The sequence below is a fragment of the Carica papaya genome, chromosome 9 (genome assembly GCF_054855325.1).
Source record: "Carica papaya isolate Zhongbai chromosome 9, ASM5485532v1, whole genome shotgun sequence".
Taxonomy (NCBI): domain Eukaryota; kingdom Viridiplantae; phylum Streptophyta; class Magnoliopsida; order Brassicales; family Caricaceae; genus Carica; species Carica papaya.
In genome coordinates, this window is record NC_142317.1 from 30,976,924 (window position 1) to 30,989,464 (window position 12,541).

At 39.7% G+C, this 12,541-nt stretch overlaps 1 protein-coding gene across 1 annotated transcript; it reads left to right on the forward strand.

The window, feature by feature from the left end:
• The first annotated feature begins 1,172 nt into the window (after positions 1 to 1,172).
• Positions 1,173 to 2,755, forward strand: LOC110810087 (thioredoxin-like 1-2, chloroplastic). Its single transcript, XM_022036154.2, has 4 exons — positions 1,173 to 1,539; positions 1,640 to 1,822; positions 1,934 to 2,098; positions 2,207 to 2,755. The coding sequence occupies exons 1-4, from the start codon at positions 1,315 to 1,317 to the stop codon at positions 2,477 to 2,479; spliced, it is 846 nt and encodes a 281-aa protein (XP_021891846.1). The 5' UTR covers positions 1,173 to 1,314; the 3' UTR covers positions 2,480 to 2,755.
• Positions 2,756 to 12,541: the final 9,786 nt, after the last annotated feature.

Consider the following 12,541-nt stretch of genomic DNA (forward strand, 5'->3'; position numbering starts at 1 on the left):
ACTTTATATATCTACAGGATATCATATTTTAATTTTAAAATTACTTAAATATGTTTAAAAAATATTATTTTCAGAAATTAGAGCGATTTAATATAATAAGACTTAAAATACATAGAAAAATATATTTTTAATGTGATTATTTTATATGTAGACATGAATTACACTGATTTCAAAGCATTAAAAACATAAAATTCACGTGTCTCGAAGAAATTAATGTATTGTTAGCATAAAATAGTGTTTAGGTAAAAAAAAAAACAACTTTTTTTTAAAAAAATTAATTATCATTCCAAAGTTAAATTGTTAGTGACACAAAATGTATTACATATAATTTTATATAAATTTTGGGTAAAATTCTGAAACAAAAATCGATTTCATAATTGTTGGGGACCCAATTTTGGATTTCAAACCAGTGACTACATTATCACTAAAGAATAAAAATTAATATATGGCATAAATAAAATAGTTCTGGAAGCACATCCCAAAAATATTATACAATATATCATATAATATATTTTTATGTGTATGCATATAAAAAATGATGGAGAAGAAAAAATATGTCGGCCTCGGATTTAGCAAAACAGGAGAACAAACCAATGGGTGGGACTGGGAACTCACAAATTAAATTTATTCGAGTCTGGAAAAATCTCCAGCAACTCAACCAGTGGGTGGGCTAACCCACAATACCACCTAACATGGGTATCAATCGTAACTATATATATACATACATACATATGTATATATATAGTTATTTTTGTTTGAAAATAATTATTAAAATTTTAGGATTACTGGGTTCCAGAAATTACAAAAATGGCAGCTATTTGTAATAATATTTCCTTAAAAAATGGGCCTTATCCAAAACCGAGTCGGCGACGCGGTTAGTCGTTTTCTGTTTCTTTTTCTTTTTTTATCCAAATCAAAACTCAATATTTTAAAAGATAATAAATCCAAATTCAACTTGTCTGTTCTTCTTCCTTGAACCTTTCAAACCCACCCTTAAATTTTCCTCTTTTCTCCCTTTAATCAACCAGTTACCTCTCAAATTCAAACCCTTGAACTGGCTATTGACTTTCTCTTCATTAAATTTTTAATCTTTGATCCAATAAATCAGTAAATCTTCCTCTTTTCTGATTTAACCCACCAACCATCCCTCAACATCAAATCTTTTTGTTCAACATCTTCAACTGGGTCTCGGTTTAAGTTCTTGTAACTTGTGAAAGGAGGGTTTTTTTTTTTTTTTTCTTCTTACCGAGCATTAAGTTTGATTCAGCAGATTCTGATTTTGATCAGCTAGGATTTTTGGTGTTTGAAATAGCCATGGCTTGCTTGTACAGAAATGCCATAAATTTTATTGGAGGATTGAATGAGACAGCCAGAACACAAGGGGTAATTGGTTTGTGCAAACCTTCAGTTTTGTCACAACCTAGGGAGTTCAAATCAACAGGCCTTCAAGTTTCTAGAGTTGATTTTATGGGCAAATCATTGGATCAGATTGATTCTGGAGATTGGACTTCCAAATCACCAAACAAGTTCTACATTCATGTATGTCAATATCTCCTTCCTTTCATTCATATCTCCAAAATCTTGACAACGTTCATGTATAGTTGTATATTTGATTTGTGTATTCAATCTGGGATTTCAGGCACAAACCAAAATGATTGTAAGCAGAGCTATGAAATGGTGGGACAAGAACCTAAAACCCAACATGGTGGACATTCATTCTGCACAAGAACTTGTTGATTCTTTGAAAAATGCTGGTGATAGATTGGTTATAATTGATTTCTATTCACCTGGTTGTGGAGGCTGCAGAGCTCTTCATCCCAAGGTTATTGTCTAAATGGTTATCAAGCATTGATCTTTTAACAGCTTTTCTTTGATTTCTGAGATAAAAATATTTTCTTGACATTCCTTCCATATGGGTTCAACTTCTTAACAGACTTGTCAGTTGGCTGAATCATACCCAGATGCAATTTTTCTAAAAGTTAACTATGAAGAGCTCAACACCATGTGTCATAGTCTGAACATTCATGTTCTTCCATTCTTCAGGTTCTATAGAGGCGCTGAAGGACGACTATGCAGCTTTAGCTGCACTAATGCAACTGTAAGAATCTATTTAGATGTATACAAATAAGAAAGTAACACAAAAAAAAAAAAAAAGTTGGGGGTTATGGAAGATTGTTAATCTAACTCCAGATTCTTGAATTTACAGATCAAAAAGTTCAAAGATGCATTGAGAAAGCATGGTGCTGATAGATGTAGTCTTGGTCCAGCAAAAGGTTTGGATGAATCTGAGCTAATAAAATTAGCCTCTGTTGGCGAGTTGGTATCAACTAATTTACAGATTCAATCTACCAAGAAAGAGATAATGAAAGATTTGTTTATACAAAGCATAGATTTGTCACATGTTTTGACCAGAGCAGGAGAAAACAAGATGGAGCTTAAAGAAGATAATGTTCTTCAAAATAAGCTAATTGGGTTTTGATTAGTAGATTGATGGATCAAAAAGGTGTTTCTGATCTTGGCTAGTTGTATATACCGGCCAGTTAGGTTGCCTCAGGCTTCTCCTTTTTTTGCATTGAGCCTGCCAATTTGGTTGATTTTTTTTTTTTTCTTTTTTGTGTTGTCATTGTTGTCATGGAAGTAAAATTGGTTGATCTTGTTAATCTCTTCAATTCTCTTGTCTAATATTCCCATTAGATTCAGTAAGATTCTTGATTTTCTTGGGCAGTAATTGAAGAATGGTTTGCTAGTTTGTTTTTGTTCTTCTTCCTTTTTTTTTTTTTTGGTTTTTTCAGAGAAGTAAAGTTGGTAGATCTTGATCGTTGACCTCTTTGATTTTCTTGTCTCAAATTATCATTTGATTCTTGTAAGATACTCAATCTTCTGGAGCAATAATTGTGATTTATCAATTAATCATTTTATTTAACAATTATATATTAAATTCTCACAAGGAAATAATAGACTTTTAAAGTCCATTTATCATCCATAATAACTCAAAAAACTTAGGATTAAAATTCATGTAAACTCTTTTTACAAATGGATGGATGTTCATGTTTATCAACAAAATGATGTATAAGATTAATTTATTATTAGATTTTGGGAGTAAAATATTTGCTGTATCACATGTAGAAATGGACAAATATATTAGATCCCTTTTAAATTATAATGCTGGGAATAAGAACAAAAAGTCCAACAAAGTGCCTACTCATCTCTGAGTTTTGATTTTATCATTTTTTTAGAACACTTGAGAGAATAAAAACTGTTATTACAATTTGGATTTGGATAATATGTCTGGATCACATGGGCGGTATCCCGTTCAACATGGAATCTGCAAGTAGTTTGAAATTATGATATATATTTTAAAAAATATATAATGTAATATATATATATATGTATATGTATGTGCTACATATCCTGTTATCTTTTTCTGCAGGCACATAGTTCTGGGGTTGAATACGTGGGGTGGGTCTGTTTGGACCATTCCAGAAGGTTGACTGTGAGTTTATCATGAGTGGTTAAATGTGTTACAATAATATTATTTGTTAAAAGTACCAAAACTTCCCTCAATTATTATAAAATAAAAAAAAAATTCAAAATTTTTCATTAGTTCTGGGGTTGAATATGTGGGGTTACGTCTTCTTCTTCTTCCTCACTGTTCCTTAGGTTTGTCACTTTGAAAAATCCATGGCTTCCAGAAGCCCTTCTAATATGCTCCAACGCATGCTTTGTCGTCCCACATTACCGGGCATGAATCTGACCAAGTATGTGAGCGGGTCGTCAAGCTCCTGCTGAGTGTGGGCTAACTCTAACCAAATGAACTCTATTGACAACTCTAATTATTTTTGTAGAAACTAGGTCTGCGGATCTTTTCAGAAATCTTCTCCTTCGGTGATTCAGTGGTTCACCTGCATGTTCTGCTACTGGAAATCTTAGATTTAACAGCTTCAATTCAAAGACGGCTTTTCATCATTGGAATCGGGGGAGGATGACGATGTAACATTCCACGGATCCTTTTAAAGATCTTTTCCATTAGCAATTCATTGGCTGATTTATACCCGCATGCATGTCCTGCCATGGATCTCTGCCTAGAAGTGGAGAGGTTTTCTGCTTTATTGACTCAGAATAGCAGCAAGTGTTAAAGGATGGTGACAGGTAGAGCAAAGGAAAAGATTAAGTGAGGATGATAAGTGTGCATGCATGTGTATATTTATGCAAATGGTGCCATTTGCAATTAAGTTAGATACAAATAGTTTGTGTGCATGGGAGGAGTAAGTGCACTCCTTTTTACCCTCGTATAAATATTATTTTCCTTCATTTCAAAATAAGAAGAAAGAGAAAACACTTGTGACGGCCCATTGAGGGTTTCTTCCTCTCAAATCTCCTTGTCTTCTTCCTTACTTAACTGATTGTTTCTTGTTGTTCATTCATATTTTCTATAGTTTATTGTTAATATCTCTGTGCAATAAAGTTTTTTATATTATCAGAGGTAACGATCGAGAACGAAAACTCCAACTCAAATACGATCCAAAATCCAAATTCGTGGAGCGAAATAGTTCATAATCCTTTGGGTTCAAGTAGTTCGTATTCAGTTGGAGCCAATGAGAATGCTGGAGCCTTACTTATTACACAGTTGCCGGACTCTAGAAACTATATTCTTAGTCATATTTCCAATCTGCCTTACCTCATGTGGGCTTTGTAACTCTGAGCTTTGTGGATCCATGTCTCCTAAACTATTGTCTTTACCCACTTGCAACCTATATGATATAAAACTATCATAAAACACCACATTTCTTGATATAAATACCTTTCCATTTTCTAGATCTAGCAACTTGTACCCCTTCATACAAAAGGGATACCTAAAAAATATACATCTCCTTATTTTTGGACCACTCTTGTGTCTATTGTTTATCAATGAAGCAAAGGCCACAGACCCAAACTCTCTCAGATGAGCATATGTTGGTTTCGTCTTAGACAACTCGAAAGGTGTCTTATATTTAATTGTTGATGAAAGGATCATGTTCATGAGATATATAATAGGTAGGATAAAATCATTCCAATATTTTAAGCTAAGTCAATTTTCAAACTTCAATGTCTTGATAATGTTTAGAATCTGCTGGTGCTTCATTTCCACCTTACCATTCTATTTGGGAGTCTCAACATAATTTCTCTGGTGTACAATTCATTTCCTCAAGTAGAAATCTTGTACCTCAAATTCTTTCTCATTATTACTTCAGATGATCTTGATTCTAGTACCAAATTATGTTTCCACACAAACATAAAAATTTCACAAAGCATGACCTGCCTTAGATTTATTCTTGAATACATAAACCCAAGTATATCTACTATAATTATTAACGATAAAAAAAATAATACTTACATCCATTATAAGACACTTCATTGCAAAATCCTCAAATATCGAAATGTATAAGATCAAAACAACATTCATATTTATGCTCACTAATTAAAAAAAAACAATCTATTAAGTTTTTGAAGATGACATATTCACATTGTTTATATTTAACATTCATTGACATTTATAAAAAAGAAATATAGTATGTGTAAAACTGAGTGCCTAAAATAATAGTGCCAAAAGTCTAAATTCTCTTCTAAGTTGCCTTTAAGTACCATATCTGTGGTCAGAACTTGTCAATCTTCAATAAAATGAATCATGTCCTGCTGTATTAAATATAGACTGTGCTTCAGCCTACCGGTTCCAATAGTCTTCCAGATCAAGAGGTATTGTATTATATAAATTTCAGATGAGAAAATTAGGCAACATCTTGAGTCTTTAGCCAACCTCCTAGTCGATATTAGTTATCAATTACTTCACCTGTAACGGCCCCGGAAATTTAAAATGAAATATGTGTATTAAAAAAAAGTCAAATGCGGAAGCGAAGTCAAAATTTCGATTAACATCCCTTACACTAAAACTAAAAACGTGCTCAAAATATAAAAGATCAAACTAACTAAAAGAGAAACTCGAAAGTAAAAACTATGAATATGACTATGGAGTCTTTAGGCGTCCCCTTCGTCGTCTTCCTGCGGAACGGGCTCGGGAACAATGTCTTCCTGATCTGAAATGATTAAATAAGGAATGAGCTACACTAGCCCAGTAAAGACATCACGATATTTCACCGTCACGGAGGCAAAAGGTGGGTAGAAAACACAAAAAGACCAATGGACATAATTTACAACAAATCCTTTTATCAATAATAAAACCTTTAAATAAACTTACCTCGGTGAAATTCATAAAAACAATATACGAAAGCAATAACATTATCATCATCATGAAATCATATAAACTGTATGACATAATACTTATCATGCCTTTTGTAATTCAATAATTACACAACATATTTTTCATCTTTTACCAGCCTACTAGTATCCATGGGGATCCATAGGGGTCCCGCTACCCGTGAAACCTTAACACTTTTAATCAGATTCCAGGGCCGTCCTCATACCCCGTCCGGTATGGGCGCCAAAACTATAAACCTCAATACCCCGTCCGGTATGAGGGTGAAACGGGCCGTCCCCATACCCCGTCCGGTATGGGCGCCAAAACACATAGGGTCTCCATACCCCGTCCAGTATGAGAGACCACAATCCCGGTAGGGTTCCGTACGGACCCGGTCCGTCCACCATCTCCCAGGATATCTAGTCAGACTGATCACATTATACAATTATCAATTTACATAACCTTTCATTCCCCTTTTCCTCAGTCAGCATCATTAATTCACACACAAACAAGCAAAATAATAATTTATGCCAAATAAGACAACATACAGCATCGGTTTCTCAGTCATTCAACCCATAATCAATAAAACAGTAAAATATGCACACGAAACTATGAAATGAAAACATCAGACCTCATACTGCATTTAAAACTGTAAAATAGGCCAAATAACAGTTAACCGACAAACACACTAGACTCGGGCTCCATTAGCGACCTTAAGCAATTTCACACATTCGTTGATTCAAGAAATACTGTTTTATCATTTTTGAACTTTAATACCGTGATAGAAAATAGGGTGAGGGGTCCTTACTTGTTTCGGGGTCCGAACACGGCTCCACAGTGCGCCTACAGACTGTCCCTAATTTTCCCTGAATTTTTCCCGGGGAACTGAAACGCACTACTGGTACCTGCACGTGTTCTAAAAAAATCCCAAATTAGACCTAGGGCCCCTTTCGGCCAATATCGCAATTCCGACACGGCGGCTCCGCCGTGCTCTGGTGACGGCGCTGTCGCTTGCGGCGGCGATTCGCCTCGGGTTGGCCGTTTTCGGCCATTTCCGGCCGAATTCGGCCGCACTTACATCGGTCCCTGTGATAAAACAACCCTAGGGCCCTCGGTGGGCCAAAAAATTACAAAAAATCGAAGCTTACCGGCGGCGGTGCTCTCGGGTGCGGCGGCTCTCCGGCGAGGTTCGTGTTTTGGTGATTCGACTCTGATCAACCTGTAGAGAAAAGAATGGTGATCACGGTGATATGTTCCCACTTCCACTCTGGAATCGGTAAAGGCTGAAGTAACCCACCTGGGCGCTGATGTTCTGCTTTGACCTGCTGACATACCAAGTACTTAGATACAAAGTCAGCTATATCTCTCTTCATCCCATTTCACCAAAACCGAGGTCGCATAGTTTGGTATATTTTGGTGCTTCCCGGATACATGGCAAACTTTGAACTATGGGACTCCGTTATGATGTCTCTTTTTAACTCACTGTCTTCTGGGACACACACTCTATCCTTGAAACGAATCAATCCGTCGGCAGAGATCTGAAATTCTGAACTCATTCCCTGTTCTGCATCCTTCTTGTGGGTTACTAGGGCGGGGTCGACTGACTGAGTTTCCTTTATTCTTTGGATTAACTCGGGTTGGACTACTAGGTGGCCCAAACATGTGGCCCTCTTCAGATCTCGCAGTCGAACCAGCTGCGTGGCCCCAATTGACCTGGATTCTGAAACCATCAAATGGGCTAGGGTGCCTGCACTTTTCCTGTTGAGGGCATCGGCTACTACGTTGCCCTTACCTGGATGGTATAGGATATCACAATCATAGTATTTGAGGAGTTCCATCCACCTTCTCTGACACATGTTGAGATCCTTCTGAGTGAAGATGTGCTTCAAACTCTTATGATCGGTATAGATCTGAAAGGTCTCTCCATACAAATAATGGCGCCAGGTTTTCAAGGCGTGTATGATTGAGGCAAGCTCCAAGTCATGGGTAGGATAGTTCTTCTCATGATTCTTTAGCTGTCTGGACCCATATGCTATAACCTTTCCATGCTGCATCAGGACACAATCCAGGCCCAGATAGGAGGCATCACTATAAACTATATACCCTTTTGATCCACTCGGTAGAGCCAGCACGGGTGCAGTAGTCAGTCACTTCTTCAATTCTGAAAAACTCCTTTTGCAGTTCTCATTCTATTCAAACTTTGCATTCTTTTTTGTGAGTCGGGTTAGAGGAGCTGCTAGGCTAGAGAACCCTTCGACGAACCGGCGGTAATAACCTGCCATCCCCAAAAAGTTGCGAATTTCCTTAACTGTTGTCAGCCTTTCCCAACCAAGTACCGCTTCAACCTTTTCGGGGTTCACTGATACCCCTTCTTTCGATATAACATGTCTCAGGAAGGCGGTTTGCTCGAGCCAGAATCCACACTTGCTCAACTTTGTATACAATTTCTTTTCCCTGAGGACCTGTAGGACTTGGGCAAGATGATGAGCATGTTCTTCTCTACTTTTTGAGTAGACTAAGATATCATCGATGAACACGATGACAAATTGATCCAAGAACTCTCTGAAGATCCTGTTCATTAGATCCATATAGATGGCCGGGGCGTTGGTTAGCCCAAACGGCATTACCAGAAACTCATAGTGTCCGTACCTGGTTCGGAATGCCGTCTTGGGGATGTCTTCTGTTCTTACCTTTACCTGATTGTAGATCTATTTTAGAAAAGACCTGTGCACCCTGCAACTGATCGAAAAGGTCATCAATCCGGGGAAGAGGATATTTGTTCTTAATTGTTACCTTGTTTATCCATCTGTAATTAATGCACAGTCTCAACGTTCCATCTCCCTTCCTTGCAAAAGTAACGTCGGCACCCCAAGGGGAAACGTTGTGTCTAATGAAACCACTGTCTTGTAACTCAGTGATCTGTTTCCTTAGTTCTTCCATCTCAATGCGGCTCATTCGGTAAGGAGCAACCGAGATGGGCTGGGTACCTGGTTGTAAGTCTATGGTGAATTCGACCTCTCTGTCCACTGGTAGACCGGACAGTTCATCCGGAAATACGTCTGGAAAGTCTTGGACTACTGGAATCTCTTGGATACAAACTTCTTTCTTGGGTTTACCTAGTTAGAGAAAATACAAGATTAAAGCACTGGGAATTAAGAAAACTTGCCATCAGGGAAAATCAATATTGAATGATTTTATTAACTTGTAAATGGCTACTCATTGGGAGGATTAAATACAACCTTTTTATTAAAGCAGTCTATGGTGGCGTGGTACGCCGCTAGCCAATCCATTCCTAGGATTACATCAAAATCTCCCGTGTCTAACTCTATCAGGTCTACCCTCAGTTTCCTATCTGCTATCTCTACGGCACATGCCCTATAGATAACCTCTCCTAGCAATGTCTCCCTCCCAGCGGTAGATACAAACAATAATGAATCAAGTCTATCAGGTGATACACAAATTTTAGAAGTAAGAACATGTGAAACAAAAGAATGTGATGCACCAGTGTCAAACAAAACATGAGCAATATGGCCAGAGATAGTATACATACCATGTACCACGTCCGGGTCTGCGTTGGCATCTTTCTGGGTAAGGTTGTAAACTCTACCCTGGATTGGAGGCCTTCTTTGATCTGGTTCCTCGGGCATTCCCTTGCATAGTGCTGGGCACTACCGCATATGCGACTTTTGTTGCTGAGGCGGTAGCAGGGTCGGTCCCCGTGATCCCTGTCGCAGTGTTGGCAGATCTTCCCACGTGCTGCCCCCGTGGCCTGAGGAGGGGCCTGGATGGAGGGTCTGGGCCTCTTACTGGGTTGGACAGGCGCGGTAGGTGCTGGCCTGCGGAGCGGGGCTGAGGGTCGATGTCGAAGCTCCTTTCTATGATCTGCGCCTTTGCTAGGACTGCTGAATATGTCTCGAGCTCCATTACCAGTACGTGCTGTCTGATCTCCGGGCGGAGACCCCACTGGAATTTTCTGGCCTTTCGGCCCTCATCCATCAATGTCTCCGGGGCATGTTGGCCCAGCTCCAGGAACTTACGGGCATACTCCGACACTGTCATGTTTCCCTGGACCAATTGAGCAAACTCCATTTCCTTTAGGTGTTGGATGTGTTTAGGGAGATACTCCTCATGGAAGGCCGCTAAGAACTGCTCCCAAGTAGCTGGTGTAGGCAGGGTGGTCCGCTTAAGCTCCCACCAGCGTACTGCTTCCCCTACCAGCATGTAGGAGGCAATGGAAGCCCTCTGCTCAGGAACTACTCCCAATGTCTCGAAAGCTCTCTCAGTCTCTGCCAGCCAGTATTGGGTCTCTTCAAAATAGGATCCCCCTGCAAAAGTAGAAGGGTTCAGTCTTCTGTACCTCTCTATGAAGCCGGGGTCGATCAAGGAAGGAGCGGAGTCCCGAGGTAGAGGGACTGGGGCCGGCTGAGGGTGAACTGGGGGACCCTGTGGTGGCACCTGCTGATGTGGTGGGGGTACTGGAATGTGCTGTGGCGGTATCTGGTGGTACCGCGGCTGTGGTACCGGGTCGTACCGTGGAGGAGCAGGCTCCTGCCGGGGTGGCTAGAGATCAGCCTGCTGTAGCGGGGGCTCAACCTGCGATAGCGGAGGAGGTCCGGGTAACTCCCTTCTCTCCTCTCGCCTTTGCTGGGCAGCTACGAGAGCTTCCACCATCTCAAATAGTCTGTCTAAATCCTCCCGAAGCGAATTATCTTGGGCCGCTCGGTTCAATGGGGGCCTTCCTCTCCTCATTTCCGTGTACCTGCATTCACAAGGAATGGTTGAGTAACGATCTATCGGTGAGTATTTCTCTAAGGCACTATTGTGTAAGGGATGGGTCCGAGGAAATGCGGCTCTGATACCAACTGTAACGGCCCCGGAATTTTGAAATGAAATATGTGTATTAAAAAGGTCAAATGCGGAAGCGGAATAAAAATTTGATTAACATCCCTTACACTAAAACCAAAAACGTGCTCAAAGTATAAAAGAACAAACTAACTAAAAGAAAAACTCGAAAATAAAAGCTATAAATATAACTACGGAGTCTTCAGGCGTCCCCTTCGCCGTCTTCCTGCGGAACGGGCTCAGGAACAATGTCTTCATGATTTGAAATGATTAAATAAGGAATGAGCTATACCAGCCCAGTAAACACATCACACTATCTTACTGTCACGGAGGTAAAGGTGGGTAGAAAACACAAAAAGACCAATGGAGCATAATTTACAACAAATTCTTTTATCAATAATAAAATCCTTTACTATCCGCTTACCTCGGTGAAATTCATAAAACAATATACGAAAGCAGTAACATTATCATTATCATGAAATCATATAAACTGTATAACATAATACTTAGCACACCTTTGCAATTCAATCATTACACAACATATTTCTCCTCATTTACCAGCCTACTAGTATCCATGGGGATCCATAGGGGTCCCGCTACCTGTGAACCCTTAACACTTGTAATCAGATTCCAGGACCGTCCCCATACCCCGTCCAGTATGGGCGCCAAAACTATAAACCTCAATACCCCGTCTGGTATGAGGGTGAAACGGGTCGTCCCCATACCCCGTCCGATATGGGCGCCAAAACACATAAGGTCTCCATACCCCGTCCGGTATGAGAGACCACAATCCCGGTAGGGTTTCCTATGGACCCGGTCCGTCCACCATCTCCCAGGATATCTAGTGAGGCTGACCACATTATACAATTATCAATTTACATAACCTTTCATTCCCCTTTTCCTTAGTCAGCATCATCAATTCACACACAAACAAGCAAACCAGTAATTTATGCCAAACAAGACAACATACAACATCGGGTTCTCAGTCATTCAACCCATAATCAATAAAACAGTAATATGTGCACACGAAACTATGAAATGAAAACATAAGACCTCATACTGCATTTAAAACCGTAAAATAAGCCAAACAACAGCTAACAGACAAACACACCAGACTCGGGCTCCATTAGCGACTTTAAACAATTTCTCACATCTATTGATTCATGAAATACCGTTTTATCATTTATTGAACTTTAATACCGTGATAGGAAATAGGGTGAGGGGTCCTTACTGGTTTCGGGGTCCGAATACGGCTCTACAGTGCGCTTGCAGGCTGTCCGTAATTTTCCTGAATTTTTTCCGGGGAACTGAAACGCACTACTGGTACCTGCACGTGTCCCAAAAAAATCCCAAATTAGACCCAGGACCCCTTTCGGCCAATATCGCAATTCCAGCGACGGAGCGGCAGCGATTCTCCTCGGGTTGGCCGTTTTTCGCCGTTTTCGGCCGAATTCGGCCACACTTGCA